Source organism: Montipora capricornis, chromosome 7 (genome assembly GCF_036669925.1).
Source record: "Montipora capricornis isolate CH-2021 chromosome 7, ASM3666992v2, whole genome shotgun sequence".
Classification (NCBI taxonomy): domain Eukaryota; kingdom Metazoa; phylum Cnidaria; class Anthozoa; order Scleractinia; family Acroporidae; genus Montipora; species Montipora capricornis.
The window spans coordinates 31558599-31577790 of record NC_090889.1 but is presented as its reverse complement, the minus strand read 5'-3'; the positions used below and the strand labels follow the sequence as shown (position 1 = coordinate 31577790).

The 19192-nt window shown below is 38.8% G+C and overlaps 2 protein-coding genes across 4 annotated transcripts in view; one reads left to right on the top strand and one right to left on the bottom strand.

The window, feature by feature from the left end:
- The first annotated feature begins 5155 nt into the window (after positions 1-5155).
- Positions 5156-19192, top strand: part of LOC138056925 (cholesterol side-chain cleavage enzyme, mitochondrial-like) — a 19242-nt gene continuing 5205 nt past the window's right edge. Inside the window, exons 1-3 of one of the 3 annotated variants that reach the window (XM_068902890.1) lie at positions 5156-5409; positions 5878-6077; positions 13965-14249. In XM_068902890.1, the coding sequence (XP_068758991.1) occupies positions 5927-6077; positions 13965-14249 (436 nt within the window). In that variant the 5' untranslated portion in view covers positions 5156-5409; positions 5878-5926. The other 2 variants (XM_068902889.1, XM_068902888.1) reach the window with 2 other exon arrangements.
- LOC138056924 (melanocyte-stimulating hormone receptor-like) lies at positions 9995-11169 on the bottom strand. The gene has a single exon (XM_068902887.1). It carries the CDS (start codon positions 11041-11043, stop codon positions 10105-10107), a length of 939 nt encoding a protein of 312 aa, XP_068758988.1. The 5' UTR covers positions 11044-11169; the 3' UTR covers positions 9995-10104.

Sequence of the window (19192 nt, the reverse complement as noted above, 5' to 3'; positions counted from 1 at the left end):
CCTGGCTTTTCTTCTTTGTAAATTGTTTATCACCTCAAATGGCACAAAGGCGTTTTATCACAGTAAGGGGGGAGGGGTGGTCAAAACTCACAAGAGGGGGCTCGTGTCTCTTTTGGATTTGGACTGGATCAGTCTTTGGGAATATACCATTTTACAGTTCTGTGCTCAGTTACCAGGCCTTTGAATAAAAGCGAGGCTGGAGCTGACCTTGCATTGATACAAAGCTTATTGCTCTCTTATGTAAATCACATGATGAAACGATAAGGAGTTTCTATTTACATGAGAAAAGCAGTGAGGTTTGTATCAAAGCAATTGAAAGTCAACTCCAGCCTCGCTTTTATTCAAAGGCCTGGTAACTGACACAAACAGCGGTGACAAACATCAGATATCAACGTGTCATTTTGACGTTTCGTGTGCTTCTGCATACATATTCAGAGGTGACGGTTGATACAAAATTGGAGTTTAAATATACAGGATCGCTAACTTAATAACTATTAACTATTAAATTTAAAAGTCATTAATAATTCATAAGTTTGATAGCCAATAAAAGATGGCTAAGTTCGTCACACGCACGAGTTTTGATACCCAATAAAAACACAGATGAAAACCACACGTCTTCTGGATCACAACCAAATCCAACACAAGGACAATAGTACGCTTCCCACTGGACAAACTTAGTCAGTAATTTATAGTGTTGGCATCCATATTTGCCAATTCTGTACAGACGGCGCCACCCGGACCAAACTTGCCTATTGACCTGCCATTCGCGAAATTTTTAATCGCTTGTTTGCTTTTCTAAGCTTTTGACTTAGGGATATTCTCTTCTAACAACTTTGATTTCTCTTCCTAGTTTTTGGAAAACGAAAACGGCTTACGCTATTCACACCAGAACACTCTGCCATCTTCACTCTAATGGCTTCCAACAATCAACAACGAATTTCGCATATTTTAATTATATTAATTATATAATCTCGTGGGAAATTAAATCACTGAAACAATACCCCCAAATTACTAAAGAAGTGTGAATACTTTTAGAAGCCATATCAAAAACTCGTGTTTCGTGTTTCATAAGGGGTTCCAAACACCTCGAAACAATAAAAGCACTCTACGGCGTCGTGCTTTCATCTGTTTCTCGGTGTTTGGAACCCCTCATGAAACATTCACACTCGTTTTTTTTGTTTTGCGTAACGCACATATTTTGGACAAAAAGTTGGGACTTTGTAATATAATGTCGTAGAATGTAATATGATTGCCATCAAGCTATAATGGCCGTAGCCACACATCTAGCCGAGCGCGTGGGGAGGTTATAGAAAGGCGAACATTATTTGGAATTTATCCGCGAAAAATCGCTGTGTGGTCCCGGAGTGGAGTTGATATGATAGGAAATTTACCTGGCCTTAAGGCTGTGGTGTTTTTATGGCGATTCGGTCCGTTGCTTTGTGATGCGAGAGCAATTTGTGGGAGCCTTTCTTCTCTTAATGAAACTAACGAAAATTCGTAAGCCACAAACCCGTCTAAAACGGACACTGTTTGCACTCCGATTGCACAGAAAAGACGAGGACAACTGTACGTAGAGGTAAGTGAAGTTTATTTCTACATTTACAGCTTATTTTCGCATTTATAAGCTCAAAGTTAATTTTCCCATACAAAGTCTATAAATCGTGTGCCGAGCTTGGGCTGCCTGTGCTCTATCTTGTTCACGTTGTACGACGAACTATCCTGTAACTGGATAGGTACTAACGCTTTTAAAGTAAAGGTAGAAAAGTAAATGGTTCATTGTATGCTCGCGCTGTCGTCAAACCTAAGGTTTGGTACCTTCACGTTGTTGTTTTGTAAAAAAATGGCAAAAAAATGCACGGAAATGCGTGCCGCTCTTGAACCACGATTATTTTTCCTTTTTCACTAATAATATTCTTGCTACGTGGCGTTGTCGTTGCTGTGGGCGTCTTCAATAGGGAGCTTAAGCACGCGCGTTTTTGAGACGCGGACCGGCAACCGGAAGAGAACATTCCGCGTGGCAGGACAGTGGCGTCTCCCACATTTTTCTATTAATCATCTCTAATGGAGAAACAATACTTAGCAATGTAAATGAGGTTGTGTGAAGACAAGTTAAAAGGGACAACAGCTCACTTCCGGTTGCCCTCCGCGTCTCAAAAACGCGCGTGCTTAAGGCCCCACAGACGGATTTTTTGCGCGTTGCTAGGGAAGTGAAATTTACTTCCGGTGACTGACGTCATCATATCGTGAGATGACAAGAAAAGTCACTCATAAGCAAAAATCACTGCACTTACTGTTGTTTCCATCCAAGGTTTTTCCTCGCTCTTCCTCGCGCTCGTTCTCAGATCAACTGCGCATGCGCAAACGAATTGACTTCCGGTTTGAGAAAAAGCTTAATTTCCAGCAGTCTTTAAATTATGGCACGTTTCACCCCCAAATACAGAGTATAGCTAAGTTTTGATTTTTTCAAATCATCTTTTTTGAAAATGTTATGGTTATTTCAGTATCTTTTATCTCTTCAAAAAGAAATTTTTTTAAAATAAAAAGAAAAACATGCTTGGCTGGATGCAAAAACGAATACAAATTATCAAACCACTGATTAAATACCCAAATTGCGTAGCACGTAGACAAATTTAGAGTTTTCTTTTATTGGTCACGTGACCATGGGCGTGGCATGATGAAGTCATATTTAGGGTGGTTGGTAACTGACCAAAATAATGCCAAATTCTCTCAAATTACTTAACCATTACATCCTTAGCAACTCACCCCCAAAAATTACGTCAGTGGGCAGGCTCGAAAGGGTTTTTAGCTGAGAGCGCGCGCGTAAGCCACACACGCCATTTGTAAGGTGCTTGCGTCAGCTCATGATTCAAATGGATCTACTTATTTAGAGCGGTTTTCAATTGAGTGTCGAAAGTAATTAGCGAATTACTTTGGTTTTTCATTACTTCACTCAGTGATTGGTTCAAAGTTTTCTCGCCACTTTTGCAACCAATCAGAAGTTAAACCAAAACCAATTGTGGCTCGCGCGTGCAAATTTTCCCGTGCTTTTTGTCGGCTACGTGTAATTACTTCGAGTTTTGCTTGGTTTACTTGATTGTCTCTGTCCTTTTTGATTAGCCAAAGTAATCACTTTGGTTTTGGTTTTACGACACTCGATTGAAACCCACTCTATTTATTTATTTATTACAATTTAATGGCAAATTACAAAATACAAAAAATAAACAAAACAAAACAAAAAAGGTGCCATAAGGATAGTCCGTAAAAGAGTCAAAGACCCACACTCAGACAGACCACCCAGCTATTAAAAAGTACAAAATAACAAAAGAAAAAAATTATAAATCCAAATATTACACATTAAAAAATATACAAGGATTAAATAGATCTACTAAAAAAGAAAACAGAAATAAACAAATACCGCTAATTTCGCTCACCTTTCTCGTAATTCCTATATCAGGAGCCCAGGGCTCCAGCTATATATAAGGAATATAAATAGAAATCTCCTATTCACAAAAACCAAAAAATTATACACAAACGGTTTAATGGTCACTTCAATCCGTTTGTGTTGGTCTGTAGCTCCACTCGCGCGCGGACTCGAATGAACTGGTGACGCATGCTTAATTGCTGATTTTGTAACCCCTCATTTTTCCTGATTTTGCAACTTTACTCGCTTATATCTCTGCTTCCAGACAGTGAATTTTTTTCATTTTTTGCATGCTAGCTTAGATTAATTTAAAACGTTTGTCTTTCAAATTAAAAAAAAAATTCCGTTGGTGAAAAAAAAAACTGTTTTTTCCAAAAAACTGCCCGATAGATTTTGCTGCATTTTAATTATTTTAGAGAGTATTTCTAACATTATCCGGTAACGCTGAATGGGAAATTTTTCTTGTCCCGTTTCTTCAAAAAAAACAACATATGTTCAATTTAAGGCTCAATATATGGTATATGGTTGCCATGGTAACGTTATTTTCAAGGAAAATATAATGTCAGAAATCTACGCTGGGTACTTAATACCTGGCCAAATTTCGCTTTTAATATGATTACCCTAACTGTATCTAATGACATAATATGTTTATTTGTTAGAATCTCTGTACGGTGGCCAATTTACATTATCAACTCCGTTGATAAAACCAAATTTTTGTATACTACTTCCCCACCGACGCAGCACCACAGTTTCTTTAGAAACTACCCCTTCATTCATTTGAAACAATTTCGAGCCTCCTTAAGCTCCCTATTGGCGGACTAGGGAGCCTAAGAAACATGCCATTCTGTCTGTTACGTTCCTATATTTTGAAGCCGTAAGCAAATTAGTGTTTTTATTACATCTATAAAGAAATCACTGGTGATCCATGCAACCTGATTGGCTTCCCAAATCGCACTATTTTTTGCTCTAAATCGCACCAGTTCCCCAGCCAATGAGAAAGGAACACCAAAACAAAACAACCAATCAGATTTCGAGGCAAATCGGTCAGAGGTAATGGACCAATAGTCAATAAATAGATAGTTAGATAGATAGATAGATAGATAGATAGATAGATAGATAGATAGATAGATAGATAGATAGATAGATAGATAGATAGATAGATAAAACATGTACGTAAAACTTTCTCATTTATGTGGCAACTATCAGCAATTTGCATATGGTAATGATTTTGACACAAAGCCCTACAACTGGCCCTATGCCACTTCAAGCCCAAAGACATTGCGTTTTCCTTTACGCAATGTTCTTTCCCATAATTAATGAGCCTGTCAGATATTGCTGGCAAAATATGCCCTCGAAAGAGTTCTTTAAAAGCACAAAATACAAGTCCGGAGATTCATCTGTTGTTGTATTCAAATTGCGTGACTTTTGAGAGCCTCGCATGTCTGCGGCGTGCCTTCTGGACGTGACTCTTGACTCCCAACCGACCTAAATAAGGAATTCCGACACTCTAACCACGCTATAGCGAAATATTCAGTTCCAAGATGTTCCTTGCTACAATTCGTAAGAATATTCTTCAAGAAACTCGACGATGCTAGGCCTTGCCAGTTTTCTGGCGACCACAAACAACGCAACCGAAGCCGCTTGAAGAAAGCGAAGCTTTCTGTGTTAAGAACCCAGATATAGCAGAAGTCGGCGCTTCTCAAGTGCGCTCATTCGAAGACATCCCTTGTCCTGCAAGAGGTTTAAGGTCCTTCGTGGAATTTTATCGCAAATCTGAAGGCTTTGCGAAGGGACACAAGCTCAGCAAATCTCTCTTCGCAAAATATGGCCCCATTTATAAGGAAAGTTTTAGCGGTCACACAATGATCCATATCATCGATCCGAATGACACTGAGAAAGTTTTTCGAGCTCAAGGGAAGTATCCTCAAAGACTGACGACGGATTTTTGGATTTCGCATCGCCAAGAAAAAATGGAAGTGTTGGATTAGGTGTGACGTACGTGGCTACGATGGCTTATTGTCGTGAGCTTTATGTCACGAAATTTGATCAGAATTTTGAATCAGGAAGCAAGCATTCATTAATTGCATGCTCGGATTAATGCCTCTAGGAAGGACGAAGAAGCATCGGGATTTGTTATTGCCCCTGGGGAACAGCGCAAGTGCTAAAGTTCCCTGCTTCACGTTTATTGTTTATTATCACCGTTTATTTAACGCAAGAAACGAAACTCGTGCAGATTAATAAGGTTTGCGCAGTTAATTGGATTTACTCAAACCTTAACCTAACGCTAACCCTAATATAACACTAACATTATTGTTGGAAATAGGTCTCAAATGCTTAGGCTTGGATATAAAAATTGGGCGTACATAAGTGAGTGCTAGTTTTTACGAAACCTGTTCCAAAGCTTGTGCTGTCTGCAAGAAATAAAAACCGCATCTTTGATTTGTCTTTAATTTTAGGGATGGAGAAGAGTGGCACAGGTTAAGACAAATTATTTCTCCCAAAGTGATGCGCCCAAAGACTGTAGAAGAAAATCTTGATAACTTCAACGCTGTTGCTGACGATGCTGTTTCAAGATTTGTTAAGCTGAAGGAGGCTTGCGGACCAGATGATTGCATTTCAGACTTGGAAGGAGAGTTGTCGAGATTTACCACAGAGAGTAAGTGATAGTTATATTTAGATTTATATTAGACGTTGTATGTAATTTGAAATTGCTGACCCTTCTGTAGTTTTAACTATGAAAGGAGTGAATAAACTGATTATTATAAGTACGAAATGTTTTCACGTGACGTCATCGCCGCCATGTTGGAACATAAAAGGAGGTTTTCACGTGACGTCATCGCCGCCATGTTGGTGGATGAAAACAAAAGATCTCTCATTGGGTTCTTTTGTTCGTCCATCAAAAGTCATACCTTTCTGTATTGTTATTGGTGTCACTACAGTTTGGTTCCAAACGTCCTGTACTGAAAAATTCCCTTAAAGTACCTATGACGCTTATTTTTTCCGTTGAAATATCTATAGTGTCTGGAGTGTAGTACTTAAAGTGGTACTATGATAAAAAAAATCAAGTCCTTTTTTTCTTCAGATTTTGAAAGTGTGTTTGCTTAACATCTGCCCGGCAAAATTTTGAGCTTTGATTTTTATCCAAAGGTTGTTTACTTTGAGTATAAGTTTTGGATTTCATGGTCCGCTATTACTCACGTTCAAAACTGACCGACTGGATCTCATTGGGTTGGATCTAGGGAAAATTGACGTCATTCACTCAATAGCTTAAAATTTCAGCGTGTAAATGCAGTTTATTATTGTTTATCAGCTTAAAACAAAAGAATGAAAATTTGTCAGTCATTATTATTGTTATTAAGCACGAACGAGACCAAAGGACCCATGCAATGCAAAGTGCCGCCCAAGCAGAAAATTTAGTTAAAAAGGCTAAAAAGTACACAATAATGTCAGCATATATAAATATCAAAAAGAACAGTTTAGTGTGCGCTACGAAAGATGGCATGCCTTTGATCTCACAAAAGACCAAGTGCACGGGCTTGCCACGTCAAATGTTGTTCGCAAAATGCTTGTCAGAGTTTGTTTCAAAAAGTTTTAAAAAACTTTGATACTGGAAAGGCTACTCTTAGGCACAGAGTTACAAGTACAATTCCATAGGTTGACAATGTTATTGAGATAAGAAGCGACAAATTTTCCATTGTTCAAAAAATCAACAACGAGAGGCTCTACAGTAAGACCAACACAAAGATCAGCTGTTGCAAGGTTACTCAGCAAGAGTTTGGACGGCGGATAAAGCGAAGACTCGCTGCAAAGAGCGACTATGATCAGAGTATTTCCAAGAAATGCCGTAATGGATAGAAAAGTGTTTAAAATTGAGATAAATGTCAACTGGCCGTGTATTCCAGCAGTTAAATCTGGTAAGCAATATAGTTGTAAATGTGATCTGCTTTTCGTCTTCAGAAACGTTTGCTGTAGCCATTAATCTGCCGCAGCGGTATGACTATCTGAAGTGTTGGAGCGACTTTAACTTCAAGCTGAAATGCCTCAATCAAAATTCACGTTTTTAATTTATTACAAGTGACATCCATGAACAATAGATTTCGTAAAACTGAATTTAACTAGCCTGGCAGATTGTTTTACTACCAATGACTGATTTTTCTTCCACAGTTTAGGTGTAGTAGCAATTTTTGTTTCATGATGAATACCGCGATAAGGGCAAAAATATACATTAATTTTATAGTCAAGTGAATTACTTGGTTGCAACATGTGCAAGCTAGCATTATCCATTTCAGGAAATCTTTCTTCAATTCAGAAAACTTCCTGTTAACCTTATAAGTAATTTATTCCTCAACTTAAATTAAACCTGTCATATTTTGAAAGACGACCTTTTACTGCATGAACAAATAGTGCTGATTGACAACTTATATCACGTCATGATATCGCGTGTACTTAACGTTATCGATATTAATTCCCGAAGTCTTTGAGGAAAAAAGCTCCTCTGCGGGAAAATTGAAGATCATATCCACTTTTTTTTACCTTTTTACTGAAGGGAGCATTTCTGTAAGACTGGCGATAAATACACAACCTGCGATCAGGCGTTCTCAGTTTTCAACAGAAGGGGACTGAAGAAAAAAAAAACGCCTGATACGAGTCACCTGCTCGTAGCCCAGAATCTGGACACTTTTCTGATTGGTCGTTAAATAAAAGAGTTTACCATCACGCCTTTGTGATTGGTTAAGCGATTGAATATCTAACTTCCGGTGCAATTTTAAACACGGCGACTGGCGGTTCCAAATAGATATACGTATTTATTAAAAACTGGATCATTGGATAATGCAATTCGAGAGTTTTGATTGGCTAAGCAATCATGGGTTATGAGCCATTATACCATGATCTACAAACACGGAAAGCATACGCGAGAGTTTTTGGGCCTTTTTATTTTTGTTGTAGTCTTGTTTGCTATATTTTGTGGGCGTTTTTTATAAAACAATTATTTCACTCGCGCTTGTTGGATATGAGATGATTATAGCCAACTCGGCGCTACGCGCCTCGTTGGCTATCTATCATCTCTTATCCAAAGCGCGCTCATGGAATAATTGTTAAATATGAAGCGAATTTTCAGCCCGGAGACCGTAATCTTTAGCAGCTATATTTTCGTCTCTTCAGGATTTTATTAACAATTGAATACATCCGGAAGATCATCGGCTAAAAGGAGGTTTTAACCATAATTCTGATGTTATTGGGTAAGAGCGTCATTTACCAATTGAAATTGATTCCGAAAGTGTCAAAAAAATAATGCGCAGTTGTCACAGTTGTGGGGAGTCCCCAGGAGTATATCTTCAGCTCAAACAAGTATTATCACTCAGTAGCCAAGTGCCACGTTTCATAACTTATGTTTTAACTCGAGAACCCGAATCTAACATATTAATAACGAAAAGGCACTTTTAAAAAGAAAAAGAAAACAAACACAACTTATAATCTGACATACCAGCCAGAACATTTGTCAAATACGCCATATATGAACTAGCAGCTTAGACAAACAGGAGATGGAGCTGGTTTGACTGCCAAAGACTTGCCTTTTTTAACTCGGGTTTAGGAGTACTTTATTTTTTCTTGTTTGATTGTAAAAATTGAAAAAGGGACAAAAATATGAGTAAGTAATCCATCTTATTATAGCGCGCACGAAAATATTTATTCCCCAACACAAAGAAAACTGACAAGTTTGAAAGACGATGTTTAAGCAAGAAAACAATAATTGTGGCTAAAATATTTCAAAAAGAGAGCAGGTTGAAGATAGTTTTTATGCTACCGAGTAAATCTGGTGAGCAGTAGAGTTGTTCAAACGGAGTAAAATAGTTCTGCTTTTTGTCTTTACAAACTTTTGCTGTAGTCATTACTCTGCAATAGCAACACGATACCGTGGAAGCGTGAGTTTAACAACAAGCTGAAAAGATATGATCAAAATTCACGCTTTTTAATTTGTCAAACATCCCATCACTGAGCTATCGACTTCAGTGGAAGTACAATTTAAGTTGCTGAGCAGCTGGTTTTACCAGCAAAGAATGATTTTTTTCACACACTTACATGTAGCAGTTTTTTAACACAACAATATTATCCAGCTATTGGGCTAGAAACTAGTATTTTCAATTTCAGAAAATATTTTTTAAATTCTGGAAACTTCTGGCTGCAGTTTTAGGTGATGTATTTCTCCACACAAAGTAGACATGTCATGTTTTGAATGACAAACCTGATGTGGACAAATGGAAATGGCGACTGATGCCATGAACATTTCACAACAGAGAAGTTTGTATCGTACGATATGTTACCTTTCTGTATCCAAACACCACAAAGATCTCTCGGATTTCTTCTTGGGTACTGCTCATCCTAACTCCATCATGTTTAAATAATGCAGTCCACCCGAGGTAGAATTGGCATTTATTCAGTTTTTTCGTTTCGCTATTGAAGATTACAAAGAAATGTTAATAAAGTACAACTTCAGTTTTGATTTACAACCGTTGTTACTCCACCAAAAAATGAAATTTCATTAACATACAAGCAACTTGAACTAAACTGAGTATCACTCTTAGGTTAAACTACAGCTATTGGAGAATAATCTTATTTGTTAACCATCGTTTTTTTTTTCGCGATAGGCTAAGGATGATATATTTCCATATGAGCTTACACGATTAACAACAAAGAAGTTGTCTGATTGTGTCCTTCACTGCTTGCCTCACTTCTTCTATCTTCCAGCTGTAAAGAATCGGGTTTAATGAGGAGTTTAAGAAAACTAAAGTAAATGTATAACTCCAAACGAGAGCAACAGATGAAGACGGCTCCGAATGAATGATCAAAGTTAATGGTATTACTTGTGGTAGATAACAAACGACTAAGGTAAATTGCAACCACAGTGCAGAGAAAACTGCCTTCCTGTATCTCGCTATGTTCAATTGATTGGTTTGGTTCAGTTGTTGAACTTGGTTTTGTACTTGGTGTTGATGATGACGAAGGTTGACGAAAATCTTCGCGTAACAGACGATCGAGGTTAGTAAACATAGTGAAACAACTATATTGGTGTACCGTGAGGTTATTATGGGATCCGAATAAAACCTCATTGATGAAGAGACAATGGACACTACCCAACACGTAGTTACGACAAGGTTGATTCGCTTCAAAGTTACAACTTGTCTGTATTTCAGACGCAACAACAGGGCAAGAATTCTGTCCACACTTATCGCAGTAACTGTCAACAGAGACACCCCACACAAAATGGTGGTTGAAACAAAAACTGGGTCCAGTAAGTAGAGACAAATATTCCAATGTTCCTGCAATATAGTCACCAATAAAGTAACATAGAGTGGCTCCGAAATAAGACCAACGCAAAGATCAGTTGTTGCAAGGTTTCCAAGCAACACTTTGGAAGGCGTATGAAGTGACGACTCCTTGCGGAGAGCAATTAGAATCAAAGTGTTTCCAAGAAATGCAGAAATGGATAGAAAAGCGTTTAAAGCTGAGATAAATATCAAGTGGTCGTGTACTTCACCACTTAAATCTGACGAGCAAAGAAATTGTTCAAAAGTCGTAGAATCGTTCTGCTTTTCGTGTCGAGAAACGTTTGTTGTAGCCATCACTCCGTGGCTACATGCATCTGTTCGTGTTGGCGTGACGTCACAAGCTCAAATGTCTTGATCAAACTTTGTACTTTTTAATTTAGTATACATGCCATCCACGAGGTATTATTAATAGACCATATATTCGTATTCTCAGTATTGGACCGGAACTAGCTTGCAATGAGGGCTAATGTGGGGGAACCTTTTCAAATGCAAAATCATTTTAATATATATCCCACATTATTAAATTCTCAACCTGGGATAATGCAATTCTCGTGCTCTGATTGGTTCACTCAATCTCGGTTATCAGCTCATATACCTTGGTTTGACCTTGTATGGTAAATGATTGATCTAAGTGTTGCCAAGCTAAAAGTTTTTTCGTCGGAAAGCGAAATTTCTCTCTGAAGAAAGCGAAAAAAAAGTTTTTCTGGACAGCTGGGTTAAATTCCGACGTTTAGAAGTACGCGAAAAGGTAAGAAATGTTTTTGTGACGAGCCTGCGTCTGTCTGACCACAAGGTGTTACACGACATCGCATCGGTTCTCATCAAGTTTTTTTGATTTCGCTCGGATTTGCTCGCTTTTTTCGCTCGTATTTCGTTCTTTCTAACCTTTTGGAGTTTAAAGGACTTTAATAAAACAATTATTCCATTCGCGCTTGTTGGATATGAGACTGGTTATAGCCAACTCGTCGCTACGCGCCTCGTTGGCTATTTACCATCTCATATCCAACAAGCGCGAATGGAATAATTGTTAATTAGCTTCCATTGCAAGCTAGTTCCATTTCAATATTGAGAATACGAATATGGTATATTTGCATGGAAAATAAAGCAATTTAATCAGCCGAGCTGATGTTTTTCTTCTCTAAAGGTTTACTTCCGAATTCATTTAATGACATGTTTACACTGGCTAATTATATTCATCCTTATAATACTAGGTACTCATCTAATTGCAATTTTTATATTCCATTAGTTCGACTAATAAACGAAAATTTTCAATCCGCTTCCAAGGCCCTAAATTTTTCAATTCTCTTGACAGTCAAAATAAGTCATCTGGATCTACCGCCGCTCAGTTTTGCAAAAACCTTAAAAGATTTCTTCTGTATTGTTAGTAGCATCAAATTCTTCGAGGTATTTACGCTTTTGTATTTTTGTGGATAAATGTGTGTGTGCACTCTTTCGTCTTCTTAATAATATATTGTATTACGTCCCAGTGCTATGTTAAACTTAATTTCCTAGTCTAATTTGAGGAAGCCCATAGCTCCATAAGCTCTTATAGTTTCTTTATGGGCTTCCTCGCCTTTTTTACAATTTGTTGTATTTTCGTTAATAAATCGGATACATTATATGTAATCATGGCAAATAAATAAAAACCTTGAAACCCTAAAGACTGACTTCTGTCCACAATTTATGATTATTAACGATTTTATGTCTTATGATAAATATCGAAAAAGGAACAAAATACAAATTTATAGTCAACTGTGCTATTGGGCTCTCAGCTTCCATTTTTCTTTAACCAATGAACCACAAATCCTTTTCTTTATCTATTCCGAAGCATGTAGTGTAATTTTTTGGCTGAAAAACTTTAGAAAAACCGCTTCGCGAGAGCTCCGCGATCGATTGAAAATTTGGTCATCGCATCGGCTCAAATTGCCTGAATTAGAATGGACGTCATGTAGGCGTCTTGAAAGCTAGAAAGCCGAGATTTTCAGGGAAACTGGAGATATATCTCCCCAGTAAACACGCCAAATTTCAGCGCGATAGATGAAAAGGACGCTGCGCTACGAATCTTACAAAAATGATGCCTGAAACCATCATTTTCGGTGGGGGCTAGGGAAAAGAGTTTTAATGCATGAAATTTTTTTCTTAATACGGGAAACTCTCTGTTATTCTTATAAGTAATTTATTCTTCAACCCAAAGCAAATATCACGAACATTTCAAAACAGAACAGTTTGCTCAAAGATGTCCGATACAACTAAAAACATGTTCGATCTAAAAGATGTTCCATAAAAGATAAGAGAGCGGAAATGATTTCGCAAAACAGGAAGTGATGTCATGAAATGTCCTTTCCCGTGTGCGGGAAGGTTGGCATTCTGGAGAACAAGATGGCAGAACAGCAAAGAAGTTCCAGCAGTTCCGGATCCCATTGCTTGGTTTGCACTTAACGTCACAAAAAAGTAAAATACAAAACTAAAGAGCCTTTTGAGTTTCTATCTCGATCAGCTTGCCACAAGAGGTTTTAAAAGTACATCTGTTTGCATGTTTTCAGCTCGGTGCTGTGCTTCGTTTCGAAAATAGAGCAGTTTAAATTTCAGAGTTTTTCACAGTGCGTGACATGTTGACGACTTTCGAAAAACATGCCAGTTGCATGAAAACCTCGATTTCCCTCGTGTTTTTGTGACCTAAACCGCCAATATACTAGGAGACATGTCTAAACAAATGTTTTGCTAGCTCATTATACAGCAGAAAGTGTTAAAGACAGCCAAACAAAATTCCAGATGTTTCTACAGGTTTCCGGCCGCCATGTTGGTGTACTTCAGCAGTACACCAACACGGCACCTCCATACTAAACTCTACAAATTTGAGTAATACATTTTTCCGAATAACTCCAGTACGAAATATCGCACAATCCTGAGACTCAGTGGACCGGTTGGTTTTTAGGCCTAGGGTTAACCAAATTGAGGGATTTGGGTTACTTTCAAAAATGTAAAACAATGACCTGCAACGAGTGACTTGTGGAGTGTGACCTGTGGTTTAGACCCGCCGCAAAAACAAAGAATTGTTCCAAATAGCAAGTTTACGTTACCCTGAGCGGGACACTTTGCGACGTTTGGAAGAAAAAGGGAAAACAATCAAATTATCTGCATGTTTCTTTTTGTTTTTTTTTTGTTTTTGCATTTCTTGCATTGTCCGGAATAAAAACTCTTTTGTATTTACCTAGGTATCGGAACAATGGTATTTGATTCTCGCTTGGGGCTGTACAACGATCAACCGCCAGAAGAAGCCTTGAAGTACATTCGTGCCATTCACGACTTCCTCACCCTATCTCAGAAGTTAATGTTTAGCATACCAAGTAATCTAATGCGACCTTACATGGATACACCGATGCTCAAGAAATTCTTCAAGGTTGCTGACGTTTCCCAAGAGATTGGGAATGGCTTCGTGAACAAAAAAATAAAAGAGCTTAACGAACAAGGGGAAAAGGGAATCGAAGCTTCAAGTGATGGTAAATATACCTTGACGGTAATAAAACTTTCCACTTGTATAAATTCATTGACTTTACCACCTCTTTGATTGATCGTGTTGGAGATGGCAACGAATAATACTTTGAGAACGACAGTAACAGTGACAATGACGTTCACAATGACATTGACATTAATTAACATTGACAATGGCACTGACAGTTACAGTGACAGTGACAGAGACAATTGACATTGACGGTGACAGTGACAATTGGAATTGACAGTGACAGTGATAATTGGCATTGACGGCGGCAGTGACAATTGGCATTGACGGGTGACAGTGACAATTGACATTGACGGTGCAAGTGACAATTGACATTGATAGTGACAGTGACAATTGACATTGACAGTGATAGTGACAATTGACAGTAACAGTAAGAGACATTAACAGTGAACATGACAGTTAACAATGACAGTGACAATAGCGGTGACAGTGAGTGACACAGACAGTGGCAGCGTCGCTGACAGAGACAGCATCAGTGAAAGTCAGTGACACTGACAGTGAGTTACATTAATAGTGACGATAGCAGTGACAGTGATTGACATTGACATTGACAGTAACAGCGTCTCTGACAGCGACAGTGTCGATGAAAGTGAGTGACATTAAAAGTGAAGGTGACAGTGACATTGACAATGACAGTGACAGTAATAATGACAATGACAGTGGCAATGACAGTGACAGTGACAGTGACAGTGATAGTGACATTGACCTTGACCTTGACAATGACAATGACAGTGACAGTGACAGTGAGTTACATTGACAGCGACGGTGGCATTGGCAGTGACAACGACTGTGACAATGAAAGTGAAAGTGACATTAACAATGACAATGACAAAGGCGACAAGGACAGTGGCAATGATTATGGTGATCATTGCTGATAAGCGGGGGCCGGTTGCTCGAAGCCTGGTTAGCGCGAACCGTTGCTTAACAGGTATCAAAACCTATTGATAGTTTACATCTGACGTCACGTCGGCCATGTTGATGTACAGAAAAATGCAGCAAAATGTCTTTTGGAAAGTTGACTCTTTTTTATGCAAAACTTGTGGGGCTATTTTCAATTGTTTTGTACACCAAAATGGCCGTCTCATCGCGTGCATGCAAACCAAGAATAGGTTTCCATTGTATTTAACGCTGGTTAGCGCTAACCATGCTTCGAGCAACCCGGGTCAGTAAGGGCCCGTTTCTCGAAAGTCCCGAAAACATTTCGGGCCCGATAAGCCATTTGTGAACTTGCCAACCGCTTGTTTTAACATGTTTTCAAGGTAACAAAAAGAAAAATAACTGTGAAGTTTGACGAATTAGACCCTCTTCGTTCTTGAGACACAAAGGGAATTGTGATACCCACAATATAAGAATCCCGCATGTCTCGTGAGGACAAAATCAGTATCCGAGAGGAGTGTCCAAATTACAAAAATCCTGTAATGTATCTGTTAATTCTGGCACTTCTAAGAGCAGCACTGTAGAATATATTCACACCAGCTAAGCCCAGACGATGCCACGCATCAATGGGACACACCTAGTCTATCTCTGTTTTAAAATGCACCCAGCCCCAAATAATATTTCACAATGTGAAACTTTCTTCGAACAGTTCAAAAGTCGTCTTGGTGCCAAGCCAGATGGCAGCAAACTGCGGATTTAACTCAAACACGGAGAGAAAACTTGAATTGGTTTTGGTGCCTTTGTAAATAGATTTCCATCGAGAAAGCGAATTTTAGTTTCCTAGCATTTTACAAATATATCATTACCAGTTCCTATAGAAGCTCTTAATTTGAAAATGAAGGTGTAGCTGATTATTGTAAGAAATTATTATTATTATTATTATTATTATTATTATTATTATTATTATTATCATTATTATTATTATCATTATTATTATTATTAGTAGTGGTGGTAGTGGTAGTTGAATTGGATATATGAGTATCCCTTCGGAAGAGACGTCGAAGAAACAGATTTTTGGACAAGTACTGAGTTTTATAAGTCTATGTTTTACGTTTTTGTCAAACTACAAAGGAAAGAAAATAACATAAGTTACAAAGTTTCCCAAAACACAACTAACTACAAGAAAAGCCAAGGGATACAAGAAAACTACTTACAATTCTGGTTGCCTTCTCTTCTGACTTTATGAGGCGAGGCACGTATCTATTAATACTCTCACAAAAATATGCGTGATATGTAAAACACGTTTCTTTTCACACGTACCTATTATTCCTTTTATAAGCTCCATCTTTATGCCAAAAATATTTGCGTTATGCAAAACACTTCCCCCCAGTGCGGAGGTATAATTAAATTTCCATTAATTAGACTGAGCAGCTTAATTTGACGTGTTTATTTACTTAAGTCGGATTATCCAATTCCTCTTTGGTAGCAATTAGGCATAATTTGTGAATAGGTCTGTCGTAGACTGCATTTGCTGTTTTTATCTTTGCTTTCCTCACGAGTCCGTCGTCGCCAGGAAATGTTTCGAGTACAACTGCCATCTTCCATGTTCTTCTGGGAGTAGGTTCCGTCTCCAAAACAAGATCTCCTTCTCTGAGGTTCTCTCTCTTTCGGTACCATTTGTTCCTGGGTAGCAGGTCTGGTGCAAAATACTTCAGCCAACAGTTCCAAAATTCGTGTACACGCTTTTCAGTGCTCCTAACGAGATCCCTTGGATTCACTTTTGATTGCTCTTCTGGCACAGGAGGTGGAAAATGATTCCCGATTAAAAGGTCGTTTGGCGTGACGGGTGGACCTTCCCAAATACCATTGGAACTGGGATAAAGCGGTCGCTGATTTACGAGACAGGTGACTTGTGCCAGATAGGTTCTCCATTGTTCTTCTGTGAGGACTTGGGTCTTAGACGAAACTTCCAGTGCTCTTCGTACAGATAAGACTTTCTACTACACCATTTTGATGGCTGGTTCGTGGAACATTCCAGTTCCAGTGAAACGTACAAAAAAATTCTTCACAAACGGCACTCTGGATTTTTGGGATGTCCCATTCTTGCATGGTTTCCTTTAAGTAGTGTTGAGCACCAATAAAGTTTGTTCCACAGTCAGACCAACAGTTGTTTGGATTTCCTCTCAAGGACGTGAACCGTCTGAAGGCCATGAGAAAGGTATCTGTGCTTCTGTCTGTTACTAACTCTAGATGAACTGCTCTAGTAGTCATGCAGGAAAAGATAATTGCATGTGCTTCCTTTAATGTTTTCCGACCAACTCTGATCTGTAGCGGGCCAAACATGTCGATTGCCGTGTTGCAGAATGCTGGGAATTCCACTGCAACTCTTAGCCTAAGGAGCTGGCCCATCAGTTGCTCTAATGGCTTTCTTCTTAACTTCTTGCAGGTCACACATTTTGCCGTAAGATGCTTTGCCATGTGACGTACGCCTATAATCCAAAAACGACGTCTGGATTCGTAAATGAGGCTTTTGCTGCCGCAATGAGCTCGCTTTTCGTGAAGGTGGTAGAGAAGAAGGTGAACTAGTCGATGTCCTTTCGGGAGGATAATTGGATTGCGGAGCTCGTTTGGTAGAGATCTGATATTTTCCAGCCTTCCGTGTGCGCGTAATAATCCTTGCTCGTCCTCAGATGAAATCAACTTTTTGTCTATCTTATCTTTGTCCAGGCTTTGTTGGCTCCATTTAAATAGCCAAAGTTCTGCTTGTGATAACTCTTTCACTAATATTACGTCTCGATTTTTTACTTTTGTTCTTCCGTTGCTGATAAACCTCAAAACATATGCCATGACTTTCCTGGCTTTTCTGAACGTTGAGCACGATTTCATCAAATGTTCCATGATAGGGTTTCCGACAACTTGTTTCTGATCAACTGGGTCCTGAACAAATTCGTGGAAGGTCTCTGTCGTCGTGACTTGCACACATTTCGTATCTGATGACTTCCTTTCTTCATTGTTTGGTGCGCTTTCTTTGAAGGCGGGCCACTCTTCTTCTGGCTTCCTCAAGAATTTGGGACCTTTTAACCAGTCTTCCAAGGCTTCTGGCGCAATCCCTTTGGTTAAGGCATCGGCTGAGTTGTGGCTTGATTTAACAAAATGAAATTCTTCTGGGTCAATCGTTTCCTGAATTTCAGCTACTCGAACTGAGACGAATGGCTTGAACTTTCTTGGGCAGATTTTTAGCCATGACAACACGATCTGGGAATCTATCCAGAACATTCTTTTGCAGTTGCTGATTCCAGCAAATTCTAATGCTTCCTTGCATGTCTTATATACTCTCGCGAGTGAGAGGCATCCCATGAGTTCTAAACGAGGTGTTGACTTCTTCTTCATTGGGGACACAAATGCTTTAACCAAGATTGGTGTACAGGTGTAAGTTCCATTAGAAAGCTTCCATCTTAGAAACAGGACTGAGCCATAAGCTTTCTCTCCCGCGTCGCAAAATCCATGGATTTCTGGTAATTCAACTGCATAGTCTGGTTTGAGCTTTCTACTGAATTCGTACTTGAGAAGTTGGTTAAGTATTTGAACATTCGTCTTCCATCTTAACTGGATTGAGTCTGGGAGGATATCGTCCCAAGAGTAACCTGTGTTCCATAGTTCTTGTAGAGCAATTCTGAACTCGATGGTTGTTGGGATTACGAGTCCTATTGGATCCCATAGTTGTGCAAGATATGCAAGGCAATTCCTCTTTGTGATTGGACTCTCACTTGTAGCAATTTCATTCTTTTTGAAAGAAAATGTATCCTTTGCTTTGTTCCACTTGTGACCAAGAAAATCCACGACAGTTTGATCTGACTGATCAATGTTCTGGTTGTTCGAGTTCCACTCTTTGACTTGAAAGCAGGCTGTGGCAAGTATGGAATCTATCTCGTTTGTGATTTGCTTGCTTCTTTCTTCATTTTCTTTAGATCCTCCAATGTCATCGACATAGACATGTTTACGGAGTTCTTCAGCAGCTTCTGGGAAACGATCTTGAGAAGCTTTTGC